This window comes from Gobio gobio (genome assembly GCF_949357685.1).
Source record: "Gobio gobio genome assembly, chromosome: 18".
NCBI lineage: Eukaryota > Metazoa > Chordata > Actinopteri > Cypriniformes > Gobionidae > Gobio > Gobio gobio.
This window is the reverse complement of record NC_137111.1, coordinates 43,059,321-43,086,359: the sequence shown is the minus strand read 5'-3', so window position 1 is coordinate 43,086,359 and position 27,039 is coordinate 43,059,321. Positions and strand designations below refer to the sequence as shown.

At 37.7% G+C, this 27,039-nt stretch overlaps 1 protein-coding gene across 1 annotated transcript in view; it reads left to right on the top strand.

Annotated features, from left to right (window-relative positions):
• Nucleotides 1–7,388: 7,388 nt before the first annotated feature.
• Nucleotides 7,389–27,039, top strand: part of LOC307142444 (uncharacterized protein) — a 120,513-nt gene continuing 100,862 nt past the window's right edge. The window contains exon 1 of the mRNA XM_079843322.1: nucleotides 7,389–7,770. Coding sequence (XP_079699448.1) covers nucleotides 7,704–7,770 — 67 coding nt within the window. The 5' untranslated portion in view covers nucleotides 7,389–7,703. The remainder of the gene's footprint in view (nucleotides 7,771–27,039) is intronic.

Here is a 27,039-nt window from a genome sequence, read left to right as displayed (position 1 = left end):
TTTCCTGGTCATTTAGAAAATGTTTGACCACTTAATGCTGCGTCTGACTAGTCAGAATGATAGATTATTCTGTGTAGTTGCAAGAGCGTTATTGGTCATTACAATGGCTGCCATCGACTGGAAGCTCAACTCCAGTGGAACTGTTTTCATGTAGGGAAACTTGACCCCCCCAATAAATTGAAAATGACTTTCATGTCTCATCTGATTATACCATTGTGTATGACATTGCCCTATATCTCCCTTTCCATGGAGATTACTGGTGATAAATGGACAATATAGCCATTATGGGAGCTTTTTTTTTATAAAGCCTTTTTACTTTTCTAACCTAATTAGGTTTCATGTCAAATTGCATTTAATCAAATTATATTAGGACTAGGGCTGTTAATAAAACTATCAACATAAATCATCTTTGCAATGGAGCGTAAATACAAGCTGCATCTGAAGTGGCATTTGGGTTTTTACAGTCTGTTTAATGTAGCTCAAGAGGTGATGAATGAATAACCTGCTTTTGAAAATGCATATGGTTTTAAACCTGAAACATTGAATATTGATATTTGAAATTATTTAAAACATGAAAAGATACTTTAAATGTGAAATTAAAACGGCTAGTAAGTGGTAGCAAATCACTCTTGAGTCATTAAATCATGTTTGCTTAGAGATGCACAACAGCGCTGTGGCTTTGTTTGGAACTCTTCTCTAGCGAAACGGCAAATACAGGCAATATTGTTTAAAATGTAATAACTTTAACTTGTTTATCAAACTTTAATCAAAACCATATCACGTTGCATTGCTGATATCTAGAGGTCAAAAAAAGCACTAACTTCAATTATATATAATACAGGAGCATTTTTGCAGTCTAAAGTGTGCACTAAATGTGTATGCGCACTAGTCTAAACTACACGTAGTGTACTCTTAGGGTGTGAGGGACGTACTCGATAATGTCAGATTGCACATTGTAAAAACAATTACGACATGTATTGCATCACTGACAAAGATTATTTAACTGGTGATGTGGATTTGAGCACTGTAATGTCTGGAGCGGATGTCATAAATGTCAGTAGACTTTAAACAAACGGTTCATTCATAAATCTGTAAGATCTTACCTTCATACTGTGGAAATACAAACCAGAAAACAATGAGGGCAGCTGAAAAGGGGCAGGGCTTCATTAGGATAAAATAAATAACGTCTCTAACCAGTAGATGGCGGAAGAGGTCACGTCCTAATATTTTTTCTCATTTTGCTTTTTAATTTATTCTTATAGATTACGATTAACATTTTAAATATCTATTTTGGTCACTTTTCACTGAAGTGTTAAGTATAATTGTAGGGAAAATCAAAGTCTAATGAAAAACAACTTCGGACTAAACTTAAATCTTTAAATGGTATATGATTTGCTATAATGAGAGGATTTGTAGATGATTAGATTCGGGTAAAACGTGCACTTGTGCTTGAAAACCATTCATAAAAACCGAGCGGGATCACATTTCTAGTAAATTAAACATATCTGATTGGTCATTATTTTCAACAGAGATATCCATGATTGGCTACACTACTCGCCGTTGATCTCATGTGACACAAATATAACAACCAGATCACTCAAGAAAGAAAAAAAAATTAACGTTGTCTCTTTATCTCTCCCCAGACTAAAATAATGCTGTAAAGCCCAGTCGATGCACAAATTGTGTTAATATTTACCAGAAATTGCTGCAGTTACAGTGTCTGTCCGGCTTAATCCTATTCAAACATTGATAGGGCGGAGTTGTTTGGGACCAGAGCCAGAAAAACAACAGCTCTGATTGGAACTAATGAGTGCGGCGTGATCAAAGCGCGTCCCAACTCTGTTTTGCTATGGCTCTGGGATGACTATAATTAAAAAGTAAGCAAACAAGCCATTTCACTGCTTTGTCACGTCAAAATAGACCCTTTTCAACGACTGTGATGACGCGTTTTAACGGTCATCAATATCTTAAATCCTGCAATGTTTTTTGCATTTTCTTTTTATATATATATATATATATATATATATATGCAGATTTATAACACTAATACTTTGTATTTTGTTACTTCTGCATCAAATTACAATAAACAAGTTACCTCTGCTGTGAGGGTGTTTCTAATACAGCGTCTATGGGAGTGATGGTAAAAATAAACATATTTCTCTCTTTTGACTGCCGTTATCAATCTCACTCTATTTTTTCCCTCTTTTTGAAAGTTGTGAAATCACTATTGTGGCGTTTTTCTTTTGCTATTTGAGCAAATGGGCACACAAAAAAAATATTTAATCTAGTCTCTCATTCACACAATATTTAACCCAACTATGACGACTTCCGCTCTGAGAAACCCGGAAATGTGAAAAGGGTCTATGAAAGTTGAAGTGGCCTAAAAACATGATGACTGTAGGTTGCCCCTCCTGCCTATGTCCAAAGAATTGATTTACACACATTTGTTAGCCCCATTCATTTTCCCCCCACTACCACGCCCATGCGCATTCGTCTCGCGGCGCCAACCAAAGAGTTGTAGATTTTGAATTTAGCAGCTGTCATGACTAGGGTTGGCAAAATAAGGGACACCCATTCACGACTACCCCCCAAAAAACAATTGCATAAAGGACAGAAATAAAGAATACATCATGAAATGATTATTTCAACATTGACAACTTGACAGCTCAACAATAAACCATAAGAAAACATGAGATCAAGTATGTGAACTATGTGAATTCGGTCATCATTTACTCGCCCTCATGTTGTTCCAAACCTCTATGAGTTTCTTTGTTCTGCTGAACACAAAAGAAGATATTTTGAAGAAAGTTTGTAAGCAGGCTGCTTTGGGGGCACCATTGACTTCCATAGTAATCTTCATATGTGTTCAACATAAAGAAATGTATGTTTGGAACAACTTGAGGGTGAGTAAATGATGACAGAATGTTCCTTTTTGGGTGAACTATCCCTTTAAGCAGTCATTCTGAAACAGTAATCACTTTTTTGAATTTCAAAAATGTTTTTTTATTTGATTAATTTACTTAAATTATGACTTTATTCTCATGTAATTGTCCCATTTTAATCTAAATATTTTTTTAAAATGTCAAACTTTATATGACAGGATTATGTATGATTAATATAGCCTAGCTAAATTATAAATTAATAATAACATTTGTAAGGCTGTAATCTATTAATTAACCTGTCTAAAAAATAATAATTATGTCTGCCAAGATCTGATAATGTATGGAATATTATATTAATATATTATCCATTAAAAAAAACTAGGCCTATTGAGAATGAGGAGATACGTCATGGTCGCTTGCTGTCACGTGACAAATTGGGCGGAGTTTGAGCCCGTCCACCATTTTGGGATCCCACTATCGGTTGCCAGGGGCAACATTGTAAGAGCCATACAGAGATCAGAGCAGGAAAGACGGCTCGAGGAATTATCATCGCGGCGTTTAAGCGCAGAAGTTATGAGAAAACTTAGAAGAAATGGAGAAGAAGTTTCTTACAAAAGACCTTTATAAGCACGGATGTGTCTGTCACATAGACATAGTTGCCAAGTCCGCGTATAACACGCGACTTTGGGCTTCTTTTTTTGGCAAGTCGCATTAAAAAAAATCACAAGTCGCGGGTTGCGGTTTTTTGGGCTTATTTTAAAAAATGTGGTTTCTTGTTAGGAAAATATAATAAGCAACTTCGTTTCTTTACATTTATGGTCGCTGTTTTGTCCAATAGGGCTTGGGCGTCGTAACGTCATTACATTGACTGACACCGTCTTCTCACAGATAATAGCCATTCGGTGCAACGATACAAGTGCTGTAGTAATCCGTCCTCATATATCCTGCCTCCTTCTCCCCTTCATTGAATAAAAATCACGTTCCACGTGCAGGTATGTGACATCATAAATGCACGTAATGATAGTTAGTAAAAATACTTAAATAGACGCATACATTTTTACAAACAATGCCATCAACAGAGATGGAGAGGAAACAGGGAGGAGAGGCACCTAATTTAATTTAAAACATATTTTTGTAATGTATTTAGAATTACAGGCTATTATAAAAAAAAGAAGTCTACTAATAATAACTAGGGATGGGCGGATCGATCCACTTCCGATACTGGCATTGTATCGAAAGTATCGATTCTCACATTGAAATAACGATTCTACCTGGGATTTATTTTAAACAAGTGATTTTAGAATATGTTTATAATAGTAGTAGGCCGTATATTATATAAATGTACTTGTATATGAACGTCAATGGGAACTATTTCTTCCGCTGTGCCTGTGCTTGTATTCATGTCAGTGGCACAGCGGTAAGCTAGCCTGGGAAAACCCAGACAACTTCCGGCAAATTTAGATTTGCTCTGCAAAGTTTACTACTGAGAATAGTCTGGTTTTAACCAGGCTAGCTAGCCTGACGTCGTCATACTCAATTCTAGTCAGAATATGAGTCTGATACTGCTCCGTTGGGCTGTGATTATGGGGCGTGTTTCAACCGAACCAGGAAAGACCTCAAATGGATAGACCTACAACCAATCAGAGCAACGGAGCGACGCATAACGTTAGTTGTCAAATGTCAACAGAACTCAACTGCACAGTGTTGCCATGTCCACGGGTTGAAGCGACCCCAATTATGTGATATACAGACCCAGGAATGCGATTTTTAGCTGCCAGCCCTGCCAAAATAACACATATTTTACCCCCGAAAAATGCCTTTTTTTCCCCGGAGAACCCCCCTGGAAAGCTATTGGGCTTGTTTTTGGCTAGTTTTGAGGAACGTTAGCAATTGGGCTGGTTTTGTTGTAAAAACTTGGCAACCCTGTCTGCACGCAAGCGGGAATAAGTTACGTTAGCAGAAAAAGATGAGTGTAAACGATCTTTGCCGGTGTTGTAAAAAAAGAATTTAAGGATACACAGAGTACTTACCAACACGATCATAATTTCTGAGAGAAATAGTAAAGGTGAATGCATATACAACAAGTTCTCCGTTTAGGATTAGAACAAATTGAACCCAAACGCTCTGGCTTGAGGCAGAGTTCTTTAGCAGAATCCTTTCAGAGGCAGGCATTATCTAGGTACCAAGTTAGATTAGATTAGATTAGATTCAACTTTATTGTCATTACACAAGTACAAGTACAAGGCAACGAAATGCAGTTTAGGTCTAACCAGAAGTGCAATAGCAGCAAGTGCAGGATATACAATGGATGCGTAAGTGCAGGACATGGATATGTACTGAATATGTATAAATATGTATAAATAGAGAGACGTTATTACTATAAACAGAACTGAATTTACAGGTGAATATGTACAGTGAATAAATATACAGATGGCTATTACTATAAAAATAATTTACAGGTGAATATGTACTATGAATACAATATACAGATGGCTATTACTATAATCAGAATTTTACAGATAGAGGTATACAATAATATGTTAGGCTAATATGAGGAATAGCAGTGGATTAGGGTAGTGCAATAAATTATGGACAGAGCTATCCGGAAAAAAAAGTGTAAAGTGCAGTGGAAAGTGGTTGCATATTACATTTAGAAGTACAGTGCAAAAATGCAAATGTAAACATTGGTACTATAAATACAGTCAGCAGTGCAAATGAGCATAATCCAGTTAAGATATGGCAGTGTAAGATGCATATGTAAACAGTTGTTACTGTGATAAACAGTCGGTAGTGCAAATAACAAAGTGAAGGTGGATGTGAGGTAGGAGAGTTATCAGTATATGAGGGAAGTGGATCAGCGGGGGTTGGAGTTCAGTAAGGAGACAGCTCTGGGGAAAAAACTGTTCTTTAAATTTAAAATCCTACTGTTTAAATTAAAGTTATTATAATCAGTATATTCTTTATGAAATACTTTATTTAATCTTCATATCTGAAACAATCTGTATTGTTTAGGTCTAAAGCATATATAAATAAATGTGACTAGACTATTTTATTCAAATAATTTAACTTATGTAATCATCACTTGGTGTTTACAAAAAACTAATTTCTTCATGGATTTAGTCACTTAATTTTGCACCCCCTGGCCTAGAGGGACCAATGTCTACCCAGCATAGTCTCACAAAATCCTGTGGGCAACAAAAATAATATATTTATAATGTAATATAAAAATGAATAAACACTGCTACAGGTTCTTGTTGAGCTCAAAAGCCTTTCTACTGTTGTCAATTATGTTGGTGTATCTTGTTTAAAACTTTATACAACTATGATGGAAAAAATCTTGCTTGCATTGCATGTACCACAGCCCATGTGCTTCTACTACTGTAGAGTTATTTGTTATTTCAAATCACATTTGAAGTTGCTCATTTTGAATTCCTTTTCACTCATTATAATACGTTTTGTTATCAATAATATACAGTATTATTACCTCCAGTGTAGGGCTATTTATACTGGTTCACTGTTTACATGTATTTAAATGTTCCACCCCTCTCTGAGTCTGTGCCCCAGCCTGTCTAATTCAGACACCAAGTGTGTATACTAGAGAAAGTATTAGAGCGTACAAATCCCTCGATGCATACAACTACGTGCGGTCATGTGCAGCTTGTTAAATACTTTGATGCTGCACCGGATTTTTGTGTGTTGAGGTCAGGTGTGCTCCCTAGTCAAAGGCAAGGGATTAAAGCCAAGCCTTATGATGCCTGGGTGTATGTCCACAAGGCCCTTGGGTACATCCTCACGGCTAACTGCAAATGCATTAGGGTACGTCTACCTATCAAAATGTACCTGCAATAACAAAAATAATTTTTTGGCAAACGCATGCTTCCCCCTAGGTATGTTAAACATCAGGCACCCAGCACTGGCTCTGTTGGTACAATTAACCACGCAGCAACTCCTTGGCATTTTGACTTACAGACACGCCGCTACCAACCTACAACACGAGAGGTTTCTTCTTTCTGCCTCTCGGGTGCGTGCGCAAGCAGTGATGACGTCGCCGAGCCATCATAGACGGTTCCCATTATTAGCCTTCATGTCACTTTTACTCTTTTTCCATCTCCAAATGATGTTTTACAAACAAAGTTCGGGAGGAGTACGTTCAGATAATTGACACAGGTGGAGAGCAATCAGCTAATCATAAATAAGAGGTATATATACACGCAACAGTCTTACCTCTGTTCATTGACTGTTTGCCAGCATCCCTCCACCACCCCTTCTCCACACTTTTATTCATCAACCACTTACATTCACGGGGGGGGGGGGGGGGGGGGGGGGGGGTACTTTGGGTTCGGGCCAAAATTCCGAGCTCGAAGCCCTCCCCCCCCGGACAGCACGCCAAATACGCATTTAAACTACTCTCCATAAATTATATGTAAGTGTGAACTCGTGAAACCTCTTCTGTTCGCAGCTGATCGGAGGGCGTGTCCTTTAATGCAATTTGATCCGTATGTGTTTATTGAATTATGTGTGGACCTATGTAAAATACGGGACAAATCGCGTCCCGTATTGGTTTGATACGGCACGCGTCATTTTGCTTGTAAACACGGGACGATTCCGTATTTTACGGGACGGGTGGCTGACGGGAAGCACTGATTATTCTTATAACACCGGTGAACACTTCAGATGGAAGGAAAAAGTGTGTTTTTTTTTGTCTTCAACCCACGGACTAGAAAAAACAGCTCATCAAATGGATACGCAGGACAGGTTCCTCCCACTGTTGAAAAGGTCTTTTTGCACTGTCTTCATCACCATTAAACCAGACCTGTTTACATGGATTCCACTCACATGGATTCTTTGCTGCGTTTTGTTCTGTTCTGGATCGCACTGCATTGTGCAGGTTGGTACAAAGATTTGCTCTGCGTTTTTTACTGTAGGCTACAGCCCAGGCTGAAACTAGGGGATGTTTTAAACACTGCAATATACCGCAATAGAAACCACTGTAAAAACTTAGACGTCCTAATAAAATGTTCATGTTAGTTCACTGTGCATTAGCTAATATTAACAGATACAACTTTTGATCTTACATATGTATTAGTAAATGTTGAGATTAACATTACCTAAGATTAATAAAACAGCCTACGTAGTTAACCAAACATTATTAAGTGTTACCCTTTATTCTTTAAGGACATAGTAGCCTAGTAAAGTATCTTTTAATGACACATATTTACACTTAACCTTTTATATGTTCAGTTTAATGTATTTTTGAGTCTGTTGGAAGTATATGGATGGTATTTATATGGTGTGAGGACATGGTTTTTATTGAAAATCTGATCTTTTTTTAATGTTCAAGATTTTATTTATCATGTACACAATACGGAATACAGTTTTCTGTGAAAGACTGCTCGTTAAATAAGTAAACAGTGAGTAAATAATTTCAAAACTTGAGTGAACTATCTTTTAAACAGCCTGGAAATGAAAGTATTTGTTCATTTTAATGTAAATTTCAGTTGAGGAAAAGACCACGAGGTTCATGACTTTGATCATCTGTCTGGCACAAACATCCTGGGCACGCTCGCTCTGATTTTTCGCAAGACATGTCCCTGGATCATAATTTATTTCTGAAAACAGTCTTAGCCCTATCCCTACCCCTATCCGTAAGTTATCCCTAAAATTAAAATAAAAGGTGAATAACACTGATGTAGAAGCACCTAGCCACAGTTGTAAACTTGACATAAACTTTAAACATGTCATTCAAATCTGATTGGTTGATTGGAATGTTCTTCCAGGACATTAGATGTTTATCCAGGAACATTTTGCTTCCATAGATGGAGACAGAAACACTCCTGATAGGTTTTTTTTTTTCTGGTCAGTTTTGATGCAGACTCAAATGTTGTCAGAATTTACTTGTAACATAAGAGACACATATCCTGTTTGTGTGGTATAGAGGGCTCAGGGTTCCCTTGCCATTCTGCATATGCACTTCACACCAAGGCTAAACTTTAGTCAGTTGTTTATATCGCTCATTCCGTTCTAACATTGCATGTAGATGCAATTTATTCCACATGCTGGATGCTTGAGCCATGTGTGACAGCAGCATCTGTATCCTGCAGTTCTTTGCAGATGGCCTGCTGTGTTGTTTTTGTTACCTTCTTTTGTGTTTTCGCCACCTGCCCTTTCATACGTCATGCCTGTTAAGAAAGAAAACCAGCTACTGTTCAAAACCATTCATTTGAATCTAGACTGCTCTCTAATGATAGTCCTTATTAGCACTAGTTTGATGCCTGTATTTTTGCCGTTTGATGCTATAATTAAAATAGGAGTGGACTAGCTATTCCACACAAAGAAAAATAAATACAAACTTTGTCTTTAGTCAACTGTGTGCCAATTGTACAGCGTATCTTGATGTAAACTACTGTTCAGTTTGGGGTCAGTAAGTGTTCTTTTTGTTTTTAAGAAAGAAAGAAATTATTTTATTCAGCAAGAATGCATTTCATTGATCAAAAGATAAAAAATGTTACAAAAAAATTCCAATCCTTTCTTTTCTGTTGAACTGTATATTCATCAGAACATTCTGAAAATACTATCATGGTTTCCACGAAAAGCAGCTCATCTGTTTTCAATATTGATCATAATCCTTAACATTTCTTCAGCATCTTAGTGTTTTCTTTAGGATCATGTGACACTAAAGACTGGAGTAATGATGCTGAAAAATCAGCTCTGACAGGAATAAATTACATGTTAAGATATATTCAGATTGAAATTATAATATTTCTGTTTGTATTGTATTTTTGATCAAATAAATGTAATGCAACCTTGGTGAGAATGTTGGGGTGACAGATTAGGACCCAGGACCAGTAGTGAAGAATAAAGACCAAGAGTCAGGAGTGCAATTAATTAAAGAAATAATTACAGAAGAATAGTTTGCAGTTTCGTAGGCCGAGCTCCCTCTACCCGGTTTCCGTACATACAATTTCTCAACAGTTATAAGTTTTCAAGGTCTAGCCATGTCATTACTGCAAGTTGAATTATTCTGATTGGCTAAGAGAAAATAGACAGTCATGGTAAATTTCCACACATTGGCCCTCATTTATTAATCTTGCGTAGAAACGGGCGTATATGTTGGCATAAGATTATGCTTACACTCCTCTCACCGGCTGATTTATGACCTCTGAAATCCAGGCGTACGCAAAACCTGCCCTTGATAAATGCCGCGGCTGAAAACGATCGTCATTAGTTTAAAGAGTGGGATTAAAGGCGCCCACAAAAACAAAATATGGACCCAAATTACGAGTATTGTTAATAGTGTGGGGGTTGAGAAGCGCACTCCAGCAGAGGTAATAATGTTTTATTGCTTAATATAGACCAATAGTGATCAAGTTAAGTAGGAGTTTTCTTGTTTATTGGTTTATTAGGTGAAAAAAAAGTGGTCAGATATAAAGATCGCCACAAAGAGGCGCATCTCGGCACTGTACGGTGGAAATCCAGTTTAAATAGCTGTTTGGATGAGAAATTACCTATCACAATGCATTATTTTACAGCACGTGTTTTGAAACAATTAGCATTTAATTTCGTATCACGTATGTACAATGTATTGGGGTGTACAATAGTGATGATGATGTGATGTGGAGTACCATTCATTCACATTAATAAAATAAACACTGAAGTTTATAATTACTATGTTGTTGTTGTTTTTTTACAGTGGGTCATAATATAGCATATCTTTGTCAGTGCGTTTTGTGGTGTTAGGAATTGTTTTTCTGCGCATTTTCGCACTAACTCAAAACGTGCGTACACCACCTCCTGAGCTGGGGTAGGATTTGAGCGTGCCGTACGCCAACGTCCATATTGATAAATCTCAAAGTCACCGTTGTTTTGGGTGTACGCCAGGTGTACGCTGGAAATTTGGTTTACGCACTTTTGATAAATGAGGGCCATTGTCAGTTAATCAGATTCATGTGTCCATAGAGCACTTGTTGACGCTTTCACCCAGGAATTAGGCCCGTAGTGACCTTCCAGAACTGGAGCAAGTGTCAGCTTGCCCAGAACAAGAAGTCCACCCACCTCTTAGGATGCCCGTAATCCTGTAACACAGAACACTGCGCACGCACACACAAATTCAGTCTCTCCAAGGTTGGAGTTGGTTGAGTTCCAGTTCTAACCAGAAATTTTCCCAAAACATACTGATAACATGTGCTTTCTCTCAGTGAGAGGTACAGTACAGGCAATATTCATACTATTCTTTTGGGTTTCAGTAAAAGGAAATATAAAATGAATAAATGATAATATAAAATGAAAGGCAAATCCATATTTCATATCTGGAAGCCGGGTTAAGTGAGCAAGCACTGTTACTGCTCTCCTGGCATGGGCCAGACCCTCAGTCACTCCTCAGAGACCAAATACAAACTTTAGAAAACACATATGAAAAAGTACTACCTCGCGAGCAGGGCCGTTTTTAGGGGGAAATCTTTACCCGGAACTTTATTTAGACCTCGGTTCCCGTGGTCGAAACACACCGAGTACCACCACAAAGTCCCTAGTTCCTGGGGAAAGTTCCTGCAGTGGAAACCAATACCAATCCTCTAACCAATACCAATCATATCCATAGTCCATTACTATCAGTTCGTGCTGCCATTAACACTTTCTCCGACAAGCGGATGCAAAAATACCTTTTTTTTCTGTTTGTTCATGTGACGTTCCGACATAAAGCCTTTTCTGGTGACCTCAAACTGTCAAAAGCCGCGTTTCCACCGAAATCACCCAGAACTATTTGTACCAGGAACTTTTTTCCCAGGAACTTTTTCTCCCCCAGACCTGCTACTATCTGCGTTTCCACCGCGGTCTAAAGTACCGGGAAGATTAGGCAAATTAGTCCGGTGAGGTGGGAATACGCGCGACTGCTCCTCCCAGTCACCGACGGACATGAATCACTTTTGCGCGATACTGTCTGCAACAATAACAAGTGGAGGAGATGCAAGCAGCGCTGCTTTTGCTGGTTATGTATACACATTACCAACACTGCTTATTTAAACGTGCACTTTCACCTGGTTTGACCATTTTAATGCAAAATGGGATGATGGGCAATCCAAAATCTGAATGTGTTGTAATAGCTCAATTCCAAAACAAAATATTTTCTATAAAAGAATAATGAGGTTTCAGTCATTCATGACAGATGTGTGAAAAGTTAATTGAATGAAAACAATAGACTGAATTAAGCGGTTGAAAGATTAGGTACTAGACTGCAAGTATTTATTATTTATCACAATAACATCTCTTAGCATTCACAAAAAAAAAAATGAAGCAGGACCACACTTATGGCTTCACTTAAGTTGTGGTTATAAGTTATTATACTACATTCACATAGTTATACATTTAAATATATAATATTTGGGTTTTCTAGATATGTTTATGTGCATATTCAGAAAGACTTGCGAGCAGCAGCCCTTTTATTTGCTTCCTTCACTATATGAATACAATTAGATTGTGGTTATATAGTTAGAATGTGTAAATTAAAGACACAGTGACATTTTACACATTTGACTTTATTTTAGACAGATAGTTCTTACAAAATTAAAATAAAAGTGTGCAAAGACAAATAAATTACTAGAACAATAAAATGAAAATATAAAATGTGAAAACAAGTGTAAGAAAAAGTGTATTTTTCAGTAACCTGTCCAAGAGCTGTGCCAACACGTACAATATATAAAGTACAAATGTGGTAGTGCAAATGCTTCATTCAAGCGGCTGGTCATTGTGGCTACTTCTTGAACGACTGGACAAACTGTCCAAGAACAGACAGAAACCCAAGGTGTTTCTCAATGTCAAGGATCCTTCCTCTGTAGGACTGGTCCTTCCAAGTCACTTCCTTCAGAGGCTAGGCGAGGCTCCTCTTAAAGGGGCTATATGCGTTTTTCTGAAATTTAAACTCGCGACTGACACCTGTGGCCAAAAAACAGAACTGCTCTCATTTTCTGCTCGCTCTCGCAGCGGAGGTGACGTCACATCCGCAGACAGCGCGGGAAAAGACGACCCGTCAGAAAATAGGAAAAATAGGATACAGGCTTTATAGGTGCACCCACTGTGAGCGGACAAGGTGTCAGTATGCTCATCAGGAGATGTTTGAGTCATAAATGGTAAAATAAAAAGGCTATTGTTACGTTTATTTTGGGGAAAAAGTTGCATATAGCCCCTTTAAGCATTCGGAGAACAAGTAAATGGAACAGGCTAGCAAGTGCACGTCATTGCGTCATTACATCAGTGAAAAGGTCCGTTAGCCATCAATAACGTCATTTGTATAATATCAGTACGGTAGTAATTTGTACTGGCATTTAAACATTAAACTTTACTTATGTTTACTATGGTTATAACAAATGTTTGGTAATGTAAATACTTACACTTGAAAGCATATTGCCCCGTTAACGCTCCGACTCCGATATTTTGTATTTTTTGAATAAGATAGCAAAGCTGCGCGCATAGGATTGTGGGTGATTTGAGAACGCTAAGTGCGCGAAGTCTACTCGTAAGCATCCTTTCCTGTATATGGCATATTTTTCGAACGAAGGACTCAGACCTTGGTTGAAATTCCGAGGATCCTTGACATTGGAACAGCCCTTCGACGGCTGTCGATGACATAGCATCCTCAGAATTCTGGCTTCCGAGGATCCTTCCTTGACATTGAGAAACGAATAATTACCTCGATACGATTATTTAGCTTTTTTTTTTTTTTTGCCCTCATAAGGTTTTTGAGTAAGTTCACTGATAAGGTTTGTTCTGTAAATATTTTCTACTATTAAAGGTGGATTTTTTTTTTCTAATGAAAAAGTGCATTTCTTTATGATTTTAAAGTAGGCTACTTGAAGGAAACGGTTGACTTTCAGCAGTTATTGTCTATGGGGCAGATTTCTGTTTGTTGTACTTCAGATACAGATAAATTAACACAGTAGGCCTACATTACATTTATTTGAATGCATTAATGAGAGAGTGATTGTGTGTGTGAATTACTCATACCGTCTCAATTCATTATGAAGCTGTGGTTTGTACTTCAAAGGTCTTAAAATATATGCCTATAACGGTTGAGTTTCTAAGCTACTTTAGTGACTTTACTTTAGTCACAGGACAGCGTTGACACTGCGTTTCTGCGCTGCTCTCTGCGCGTGATCTTCACGTGATGTGCGAGCTTCTGTCTGAGTGCTCGTTTGTCAGAATATATCAGGCATTAGTTCAACATAATAATACACATCTTATGGTCGAAACTCGCTTTAATGTTCAAACTGGCAGGGCTTTAAACGCATGTACTTCACAAACTTTATGAGCACGAAAGTGAAAGCGATCTGGCTTCGGGGCTTGCGCGCGCCTTCTCTCTGTGTGTGTGTGTGTGTGTGTCAGCGCGTAGGCTATAAGAACACCAATTAACTGACCTGTATATAAACTGTGTAAAACATGCAGTTACTATAGTGATTCTGGGCATCTATAAACACAGATAACCGTCCTGCATCTCTCTGTGTGCCTGCAAACTGCACTTGATGTGACTGACGGGGCACGTGAAAACCGAAATAACCGACATGGGAAAAATATGTCAGTTAGAGGTTCTGAATGTCGGTTTTGGTGGATTTGGTCGATTAATCGTACAGCCCTACTGTGAATGTTACCAATTCATGCAAGTATTTCCATTTTGCATAAGCACGTCCTTACAGTCTGCATTCAAACTTCACTGAAGGAGCTCCGGCACGTCAAACAGACAGAACGCAGTCGATAGAGAGACAATTAAAGGGGTCATGAACTGGCTTTTTTTTAAAAATGTATACTGTTGTCTGAGGTCAACTTATGACATTTGCATGGTTTTTACATTCAGAAACATCATAATGAATAAGTAATAGGCTATTTTCTGCCTTGGTTTTGAGGTGCTCTGAAAAACGCTTTGTTTTGATGGACGTGCTGCACTGAAGACTTGGAAGTAAACGCCCACGGCTAGGATTGGATAAGATTTGCATATTTAATGAGCTTCAGCTCCCCTCAGTACATGTGGGAATTGTTTTGAAAGCGTCTGGGGAAACGCTCACAGGGCTCGAAAAATATCTTTATCAAACAAACAATGATTCATCTCTCATCCACCTGCGATTGATTTGAATGTTATTTCTGTATTACTTGGCCGGTCCGATTATCAGTGAATATTACCGCGAACCGTACACACACACACACACACACACAAGAAAGGAATGTTATTTCACTATACCCCATCTGAAAAACACACAGCCCGGTACGTTGGGCTTTGCGAGCACTGGCGTTACAAGTCCGAGTCTGATCACGAATGAACCAATAACACCTTCTCTAGCCTGTGACAGCACGCTAAGGCAGTGTTTCCCAACCTTTTTTCAGGCATGGCACCCTTTGAAAATGTTCTCCATTTTGTGGCATCCGGCTCGCATACGTTATGCTAGGGGTGTAACGGTACAGATTGCTCACGGTTCGGTTTGTATCACGGTTTTAGGTTCACGGTTTCTGTACGGTTCAGTATTTGCTATGTTCAGGGAAAAAAGGACTACTGTCAAATAAAAATAAAGAAAATAATAAGAACAAATAATTTAAATACAAGCAGCAGCACAAATAAATACTATTGAGAAAAGAATAAATAAAATAAACTATGCTTTTCAGGTACGTCTAACTTTAGTTTTCAGGTACAAAAATTGATCAAATGTAAAATAACATTGCATATTTGACGGTATAAATTAAAGATTAATCCTATTAAACTTACAAAAACTATTCAATCAAGAGCAGTGAGTGATGTCCTTGTCTTTTGTTGTTTGACATTAAACAGACAGCAGTAAAGGCTACTGCCCCTTTAAGACCTAATGCTACTGCCCCTTTAAGACCTAATGCTCGGATATGCGTCGTCTTTCTCGACTATATAAAGTTTACTTAAGGCATATACAGACTATGTCTGCTAGAATACTCATCAAGATGGACATGTTGACATACGTTTTGTGTGAGTTTGTCCGTTCAAGAGCAAGACTTGAAAGAGAACTCAATATTTGCGCGCTGTGAGATGTGTGCGCGCTCTCGGATGAGTGCACAGAGGCACATTTTCTCACAGCGCACGCCACTTCTCATTCGCGTCTTCTGGCACTAAACCCGGGTGATGATGGCGGACTGGTCATATTCAAGAATCCATGCAATCGCATGCATTGAACAAAGTTTACAAAGAGAGAATTATTGGAAAAATTTGAAGTTTTTTTTTTTAACCTTTTTGAAGGACTTTTACACGGCACCTCTGCTCTCGTTTAGACGGCGCCCTGGTTGGGAAACACTGTGCTAAGGTATGTAATCAATAGATATCAAATGATCTGTAACAATGTAATACTAACACATATTAAAAAAAATATGTTTTACTTACATAAGTGTGTTGCACCGTTCCTGTCGGATCCAATATAGAAGGCACAGCATTGTGTTTTAATCTCAATATGTCTGCAAATCCAGTCTTGACCTGTATCTTGTTTACAATCGATTTCGCGGTGAAATGAAGCGAAACAAACGCAATGTCTTACGCACGTGAGCTGGAACCGGCATGTTTATTGCTCGGTAGGGTTACATAGATATGGATATTACCCGATTACCCGTTTAGCTCCACGAGTCGGTGGGCGGTGCTTCTGCGTCCTATTACGTCAGTGGTCGACATATTCTGAGAGATCTCATTTTCTGGGCCAAAAAGCTTTTCTTTGACTAGCAAGGACGTTTTCAGCTCTGAAACGTACAGGATATTCTTATATCACGATGAACTTTTATATATCAACGACTCAAAGGAGCCTTTCATTTAGCAGAAATATCTGCTGTTGGATGCTAAATTTAGGTTTAAAAGTCAACATGTAATTCAAGTATTTTATGTGAGTAGTTACTGTAAAGGGATAACAGCGTGCAATTGAATATAAATGCAAGACTTTTCTTTAAACTATTTAGGCTACAGGATAAAGAAATGACAGTAACAGGTCACTGTGTCCATAGGGAATGTGTTGTGTGTTTCTGCAGAACATCGATAACACTGAGTTTGTGTTTTTTTTTTGTGTGTTTTTGTTTTTCTTTAATATCATTTTTATGTTGGGATTTAAACTGACCTTTTGCTTAGTAACGTTTTTTGCACACAATGTATAGCACAGATAGACCCTTACGAAAAATGAACCATGGTTTTACTATAGTAAAGCCATGTTTGTTGACGTATTGATTACCATTTTTATAACTACACAAATACCATATAGTTAAACTATGGATTTGAAGCAAAGCATGGTTAATTTTTGGTTACCATGGAATAATGACAATATTTATTTTAGTTTTATTCGTTGTAAAACTGATACATTTTTGTATATATTCACTATGTATGTTTTCATAGCACTCATCAGACATTTGTTTGAAGGACAGCATTGGGCAGGATGTGGAATAGTGTTAGTTGCGTTAACGTTAGTTGCAGCCATAGCTGCATTGTTCTTCAATATATCAAATTTTGTGTTCGGCAGAAGAAAGAAATTCATACAAGTTTGGAACAACATCAGTGTGATTAAATGATGGCATAATTTTTATTTTGGGTGAACTAGCCTATCCCTTTAATGATTTCTTGAGGACGTCACAACAGCAAACTAATTAAATGACGCTTTCAGCTGCATCTGGGAATCTTCAGGAGGTTTAATTACGTCTTAAAATGAACAACGACTTGCTGTGTTGGTGTGGTTACAGTACACAGAGGAGGCTTTAAAGTGCCAGACAGGTAAACAAGGCTATTAGGCTTCCGTGAAATGACTGTGTGTGTGTGTGTGTGTGTGTGTGTGTGTGTGTGTTGTGTGTGGACTGGTAATCAAAATGTCCCCACAAAGATGGCAATATCCGAAATCCTCATCCTTGTGGGGACATTTTTAGGTCCCCATGAGGAAAACATCTTATAAATCAGACGAAGTGATGTTTTTTGAAAATGTAAAAATGCAGAATGTCTCCTGTGATGGGTTAGGTTTAGGGGCAGGGGCAGTGTAGGGGGATAGAATATACGGTATGTACGGTATAAAAACCATTACGCCTATGGAAAGTCCCCATAAAACATGAAAACCCAACGTGTGTGTGTGTAGTGTTTTTGGGAGTGCTCTTAAATTAGATACTGCAGGGCGTATGGGTGTAAACAAACATTTAATAAGATTAAATGTTCAGAAATTTACTCAATTTCAGAGTACATTTGTACTAAAAAATGGCTAGATATGACATATGCTACGGATGGCAATAGTACAGTTTCTTTCAAATGTTGAGTTAAAATGAGTCAGATTGAATGAATGATCCGATTTTTAGCCCCTCATATTGTGTATGTATGCATGTTTGTGTATACACTACCCACACACACAAACCAGTGACAGGGTGTTGGACGCCCAAGGCTCATCGATGCACAAGGGCAACGAAGGCTATTCTGTGGTCCGAGCCAACAGAAGAAGTCACACACATTTTTAATGGAGGAATCCCAATGTCATGTGGTGTTTAGCTCTAACTAGCCTCAACACACCCACCTGGAAGTTTCTAGTATGCCTACATACAGATGAAAAGGGAGCCAAAATAATACCTTTAGGGATACAACAGCTTGTCACTGTGGCAGTACCCTTAAAAGGACATCTTTGTACATATTTTTTTACCACAAAAAGGTTCATGGTAGTACCTTAAGGTACGTATTTGTACACTAAGGTACTCATATGCACCTTTTAGGAGAAAAAAAAGTACAAAGATGTCCTTTTAAGGGTACTGCCACAGTGACAAGCTGTTGTATCTCTAAAAGGTATAATTTTGGCTCCCTTTATCTCTGTGTGTAGTAAGACCTTGATTAGCTGATTCTGGTATGTTTAACTGTGGTTGGAGTTAAACTTTGCAGGACAGTGGCCCTCCAGAAGCAGGATTGGACATTAAATTAACATTAAGATTTTTGCATTTGGCAGACGATTTTATCCAAAGCGACTTACATTGCATTCAAGGTACACATTTTTACATTTTGTTAGTTCTTGCTTTCCCTGGGAATCGAACCCATGACCTTGGCGTTGCTAGCGCCATGCTCTACTGTTTGAGCTACAGGAAAGTCCCTGATCTAAAGGGTAGTATGGCTACCCTGAAATATGATAGGGCAGTATTTGTGACAAAAGGTGGAGAGAATAATGGATTTTGCCTATAGGGTGTCAAAATGGCTATAAATAGCCCTGGCGGTAGTTCCCCTGTCTAGTTGGTGGCGAGTGCGAAAATTAAGTCCAAAATTAAAACTGCCACAAGAAGTCATCTGTCTAGTGTAGAACTAGAATATCCCTTACGAAAAAAAGAAGTATACTTCAAGTTAATTTTATGAAGTATACTTAAAGCTGCAGTCCGTCACTTTTTGTGCTCTAGCGGTTAATAAACAGAACTGCATGCGTCTTGTGGAAAAACATTGCAGCCGGAGCTACTTCTCTCTGTTTATGTCTATGGCGAGTCACGACCGGTCTGAACTAGTCCCAATATAAACACTTATTATAAGTGTACCATAATGATTCAGGGTGAGACAAAATGGATTCATGTTGTACATTCTCATTATATAATGTTTGTAAGTGTTTGTAAATGTTAAGTAATGTTCAAGTGTATTTTTCTTTATGTAGTAAGTATACTAATATGCAGTCTTGGGGAAAGTTACTTTGAAAAGTAATGCATTACAATATTGTGTGACTCCCTTAAAAAGTACTTAGTTACTTTTTAAGAAAAGTAATGCGTTACGTTACTTTTGCGTTACTTTTTCTCACCTGGGCTGGGCTTGTTTTTTTTTTTTTTTTTTTTTTTTTTAAAAAGTTATTTTTTTGTGCAAATGTAAAGACCTCTTCATACCAAAATTGAAATAATAAGCCTCAGGCAGAGGTAAAAATGCAAATTCACGCATGAACAGTAGAGGGCGCAGCTCTGCTGTGCTGCCATTCTGGATAATAGAAGAATAGGACGCAGGAGAAAAAGGTCAAAGGTCAGCAGCAAGACATCGTCAATAAAGATAGCATAAAAATATTTGTTTTATTTAACATTTAATTATTGGAGGTTTGCATAGTATTCTGATTTTGCATTTGACTGATTTTATTCATTTTGAGGAGTACAGAATTTTATTGTGCAAGGGAGATGAATAAATGCTCACATTTAGTCTAGAACTACAATAACCATCATGTTTACACACAACGCCTCTGCACTTACTCTCGATTTTTCTCAACATGGGCACAGGAGAGCTGTCAGTCAAATAAATGTGAAAAAGTAACTTGCATTACTTTTTTGAAGAAGGAACTCCGATATTTTGTTGTGAATTCTAAAAAAATAATAATGTGTTACTTTACTAGTTATTTGAAAAAGTAATCTGATTACGTAACTCAAGTTACTTGTAATGTGTTACCAGCAACACTGCTAATATCAATGAACACTATCCACCTTATTCCTGACAAGCCTACTGTGTTTTGAATTATGGGTGGCACTTTTTTTGGGGAAGTTCCATTCAAATAGACTGGAAAGAGTAATTTCCAAGTTATTTCCAGACATCATAACATAATGCTTGCTATTTTAACATGATGTGTTATAATAAGATCATCTATGACAAGAGCTCTTTTCAGTCACTGCATTCTTTTCCTCATGATTATTGTCTTTTTTCCTCTTTGCATTCCTCTGTAATAGTATGAAAAAGGACAACATATACTGCACATATGTGGTCTGTTCTCCTGATTTCATTTACAATATATCCCATTAATATTTCACTGGAACGCACAAAAAAATCTTGTTTTTCTCCTTAAGTCCTCACGTTTCTTTCCTGGGGCCAGTTGCATAAACTTAGCCATTATGTTTAGACTGTGTCTTAAAAACTAATTTGACACACTAGTAATTAGTCAAGAGGTAATCAGTCTTACTTTTCTGATTAAAATTAGACCAATCTAACTTTTTATGTAACTGACTTTAAAAAGTTAGGAACAGTCTTGAAGAAAAAAATTGACGACTAACTTTTAAGACTAGTCTAAGCAGTTTGCAACCGGCCCCTGGTTTGTTGTTACAGGTGAATACAATTTATTATCTGTCAAAATTACGGAAAACTCTATGAAATAGTATCACGCAATGCTGAAGTTAAAGGGGTGGTAAACAACGATTTCACTATTCTAACTTTAGCTAGCGTGTAATGTTGCTGCTTGAGCATAAACAACATCTGCAAAGTTACAACGTTCAAAGTTTAAAGCAAAGGGAGATATTTGCTTTTAAAGAAATCAGTTTCTAAGAACTACAGCAAACGGCCAGTATGCGACTACACACATTCCTCCAGGGTTGGTGACATCAACAGGCTCAATATTTACATAAACCCCTCCTCCGAGAATATTAAATAAGGGGGGGTGAGGCCATTTTGTATCGCGGCGCTGTTGTGGTTAGTAGGCTGGAGTGTTGTTGCCGCGATGCAGAGGAAACGCTGTTATTTTCATCCGGATTGCAGGTCTGGGGTACTTGCTCTGTTCAGCCTTCCTTGGGATGGGGGTGCGTTGCAGAGTGTTTAACATACAACATGTTATATGCACGTGTGTTTGAGTCAGCGGGGAATCAGGCGCGCGCGGGGCTCCCTGCAGCACATCTAACAGAGGAAAACATCCACCGTCTTCGCGATTTCAATGCCGGATTTGCACAACGTCAGCTGCGTGAAAAAACACTGCCGGTGCGTGGATGCACGACGCGCGCGCTGCACATTTCACGGAGGACAACACAAACTTCCACAAACTTCGCGAGTTCAATACAGGATATGCACAACGGCTTGTCCTGAAAGCTGGATTTACAAACAGAAGCTGTTTACGGGCCACAACCTGTAAGTCTGATTTATTTTTCATCGATGTGTTTTCCTGTAATAGGTTGTAGCAAGGAAGTAAACAGATGACAAAGCTGTTCTGCAAACCAGTCTGTTAAATGCTCATTCATACTTAACGTTATCCGACGAACACCTAACGTTACAAACATTAACGTTAAAATCTCAACAGCGAACCTGGCATTAGTGTAAATGATTCTTTGATTAGAGCTTTTATGTATTGTTTATCTACAGGCATGCTAAACATGCTTCTGTGTGTGATTTGGCTAACTTACTAGTTAAAGCCAGTGCTTAGTGTTCGTTTTGGGTTAGTTCTTGCGACAGATATTTGGCTATAATCGTTCTAAAAATACAAAAGTTAAAGTGCCATTCAGTAGCGATCATTATAGACCCGCTGTCTTTACTCTTGAGGACTGAACAGGTTCTGCTCGATCATCTTCACTCAAATGTTCTGGGTCTGATTCGAGCTCATATGGTTTTATTGACGCCGTTGTTTCTAATACTGAACAGCCTAAGGTAAGGGGCGTGACGTTTCCGACGTGCACTGCGGTTAGCGAATCACAACACACTGGGCCAGCTAACCAATCTGAGCCCACTGCGTATTTTTGAGGGACTGGCTTCATACAACCCGGAAAGCATCAGACCGTTTTACAAGGAGGGACAGAGCAGTGTAGAATAAAGGTCAAATATATGAAAAATAAGGCAAATTTTTTTTAAACGAAGCATGAACACATGTTACAGTGCACTCCACAAACACAGCCAAGCCTTCAAAAGAATGTGTTTTACCACCCCTTTAATAAACATTTTGAATTAAGGCAATGTATGTTACATAATGCAGATATATTACTCTTATCTGTCATTGCTGTGGAAAGAATTGCGCTTATTCATGGTCTGTTGGAAGTACCTTGATGCTTTTACACTTTTAAATGTCGTATTAATGTTTGATGGTCAAGGGTGAGTAGAATAATGTCATCTCATTGTACCCAGTTTAAACATAAAAACATATTATTGTGTTCATAAAGCGAGCCTTTCACTGATTGTTTACAGCTTAATAGAAGTATAATTTGTGCAAAGCATCATGGGGTGTAGGAATAAGGTGGATACTGTTTAGGACTAAATTGGCCTACATTTAGTATATAAAAAGTATACTATAAGTTTAACAATAGTAAACATGAAGTGCATAACTAGTTCACAACTGATTTGTACTACAAGTGAACTTATAAGTATACAAGTAGTTTACTATTTGAATACTAGTTGTAGTTTTTTTTGTTTTTTTGTTTATGACAGTACACTTTGAAATACACTCTCATTAAACTACCAGTTTAGTAGTTTATACTGCAAGTATACTTGTAAGTTTTCTTTAGGTGAACATATCACACTTATAGTTTACTATTTAGGGCACGAGCACCGATGGTGAGAGGACCTTCTCAGAATTGCTCGATCTTCTTCTTTTTCTCCAAAATGAATCACAAGGACCTAAGCATGGTCATAATCTCATGAAACTTTGCACATGCGTCAGAAGTGGTGAAAATGTACGTCTGATATGGGTTTCAGAATTAGGTGTGGCAAAATCTACACATTAGGTGTGGCAAAATCAGACATCTACATGCCAAAATGTAGTTACAGTGTAGTTACAAGTATTTGATACACAGTCGATTTTGCAGGTTTGCCCACTCACAAAGCATGTAGAAGTCTGTAATTTTTATCATAGGTACAACCGTGAGTGACGGAATCTAAAACCTAAAATCTAAAATCAGAACTTAATATTTGGTACAGCAACCTTTGTTTGCAAATACAGAGATCATACATTTCCTGTCATTCTTGGTTTTCACACACTGCAGCAGGGATTTTGGCCCACTCATCCTATAAACAGATATATCCTGGATATATTCCATTGGGCCGGCCAAGTAATACAGAAATAACATTCCAATCAATCGTGAGTGGATGAGAGATAAATCATTGTGTTTGTTTGATAAAGTTTTCAGTCAGCGTTTTCCCAGACACTTTCCAAACAATTCCCACATGTACTGAGGGGAGCTGAAGCTCATTAAATATGCGAATCTTATCCAATCCTAGCTCCAGATCTTGCATGGTGTTCTAGACCGAGGGAGATTGACCGTCATCTTGAACTTCTTCCATTTTCTAATAATTGTACCAACAGTTGTGGCCTTCTCACCAAGCTGCTTGCCTATTGTCCTGTAGCCCATCCCAGCCTTGTGCAGGTCTACAATTTTATTATATTTAATGAGTGGAGAACAGGAGGGCTTCTTAAAGAAAAACTAACAGGTCTGTGAGAGCCGGAATTCTTACTGGTTGGTAGGTGATCAAATACTTATGTCATGCAATAAAAAGCTAAATAATTATTTAAAAATCATACAATGTGATTTTCTGGATTTTTGTTTTAGATTCTGTCCCTCACAGTTGAAGTGTACCTATGATAAAAATGACAGACCTCTACATGCTTTGTAAGTAGGAAAACCTGCAAAAGTTGCAGTGTATGAAATACTTGTTCTCCCCACTGTATAGTCAAAGCACCACCAGCTGGTAGTATATACTGTATTATAGCAGGAAGTGTAGCAAAAACAAATGACTGGAGTAGTCCTTTTTTTTTCTTCTATAATTGCATGCATATTGCCCATATGCGTGCTCTGTTTTCCTGAGACCTGGTGGAGGTGTCACAAGTGCGAGGACCCTTTCATTGCTGCTTGCAGTTTTAATTATATATTATTTTTGTACTTTAAGTATACTACTATGTTCCTATTTAAGTGGGTTGTTGACGTGACATGGCATTTTCACAGTCACGCAAGATAAAAATGAATATAGTTAGTATTGTCATCATTTAAAATGCAGTAAATGGTTAAACATTTCTTTGTCTTACATGGACCTGGTGATATAAAGATTTTTCTTTTTTTTTAATTGAGCCAAATCTCAAAATTGTCCTATGGTGTGACTGTCACAGGCATGGTTCAATAAATTACAACTTCTTTTATAAATTAAAAAGAAAAGCATAAAAAGGCATAATTTGTGTCTATTTTAGTAAATATGCCTATCATACATACAATTTCTCAACAGTTATACTGTTTTCAAGGTCTAACCACGTCATTACTGCCAGATGGATGATTCTGACTTGCTCAGAGAAAATGAACAGCCATGGTAAATTTCCACAGATTGGTCCCAACCAGAGAAAGTTTTCCAAAATATACTGATAACGTGTGCTTTTTCTCAGTGAGAGGTACAATAGTACAGGCCATATTCATACAATTCTTTAGGGTTTCAGTTAAAGGAAATATAAAATGAAATAAAAATGAAAGACCGATCCATAGTTCAAATATTTAACTTTTTTGGAACCACTATAAAAGTGTTCATTTCTGTTGTCCTATATTCTTAGTTCTTTCTGTCACACCATAGGACACATTTCAGAAAAAGAAAAGAAAAAGGGAAAGAATTTACAAAGTTTATTTCTGTAACATTAGGCAGTTTTGATTTATATGCTGTTTAATGTTTGATGATCACGCTATTTTTTTTAAATATTTGTATATTTGCGTGGGCAATTTTCTATCATTCATTGATCCCATATGACCACAGGGGGACTAGCCTACACAAGAATGCAGATACTCAGAATTAGGAACTGTTCTGTTTTCTGTTACTTTCAAACAATGTAAGTTTATGAGACTATTTGTAAAACTATGTGAAAAAAGTATATTTAATAGGCTAGTCCATCCAAAGATTACACTCAACTGCAAGCCAAGTATACTTAGAATACTTAATTAGACTTTTAAAGGGTTAGTTCACCCAAAAATGAAAATTCTGTCATTAATTACTTACCCTCATGTCGTTCGACACCCGTAAGACCTCCGTTCATCTTCGGAACAGAAATGAAGATATTTTAGTTGAAATCTGATGGCTCTGAAAGGCCTCCATTGGCACAATGGCACGGTTCACTCTCAAGACCCTTAAAAGGTACTAAAGACGTCGTTACAAAGTCCATCTCACTACAGTGGTTCTAAAATAACTTTATGAATCGGCGAGAATAGTTTTTGTGCGCAAAAAAACACTAAATAACGACTTACATAGTGATGACGATTTCAAAACAAGGTATCATGAAGCTTCGAAGCGTTATGAATCAGTGAGTCGAATCAGCGGTTTGAATCGCAGAATTTCAGCAGTTTGGCGGTTTGACACGCGATCCGAATCATGATTCGACTCACTGATTCATAACGCTTCGAAGCTCCATGATGCCTTGTTTTGAAATCGGTCATCACTATGTAAGTCGTTATTTAGGGTTTTTTTGCGCACAAAAACTATTCTCGCCGATTCATAAAGTTATTTTAGAACCACTGTAGTGAGATGGACTTTGTAACGACGTCTTTAGTACCTTTTAAGGGTCTTGAGAGTGTAAAGTGCCATTGTGCCAATGGAGGCCTTTCAGAGCCATCAGATTTCAACTAATATATCTTCATTTCTGTTCCGAAGATGAACGGAGGTCTTACGGGTGTTGAACGACATGAGGGTAAGTAATTCATGACAGAAATTTCATTTTTGGGTGAACTAACCCTTTAAGTATATCTAGATCAAAAGATTGAGTACAAATATAGGCCAGATATACTTAGACCTTTCAGTCAGTATACATTAAGTATACTTGACAATTTTAAGTATATTTCTGAGAAGTACATAAAGTATATTTCCGAGAAGTATATAAAAAGTATACTGATACTAATAGCACACCTGAATAAGCTTCTTTTCCATAAGGAATCCTAGAGGTTAGATTCTTTTGGAACAGGAGGCATACAATTAGTAACTCCCAAGCAACCCCGTCAGAACACCATATTCATTTTCCAATAAATGTACCACATCAGCAAAAAAGTGGTTAAAAACATAGTGACCTCTATTTGGAAAGTCCTGTATGTAAACAGCACTGGGCCAACTGTAACACCACGGCGGGGAATTTTGCACAGGTATACTGTTTTTTTTAACTTTGACCTTCTCCAGAGCATTTACAGGACTCGCTTTGTACAGGGTACTATGTCTGGTAGTTTACAACTTGTGAATACCGGTATGTCTGTAAAAAGATGATATGGCCACATCACATTTGTAAATGTTAATGTGAATGCTGATTGTGTCCTGATTCAACCTCATTTAGTCTTTGTTGTGTTATTTGAGGCAAACAGCCCATCTGGAATTAATTAGGCCTTCCTGGAGTTTGTAATCTGGATTGTGAAGTTGAAATCATGGGCATTCCAGATAGGATTATATAGTTTTGTTTGTACCGTCACAGATTTAGGACTAATAAGCTATGTCTGATTGTTTTTCTTGTAAGATACTTAAAGAGTTAGTTCA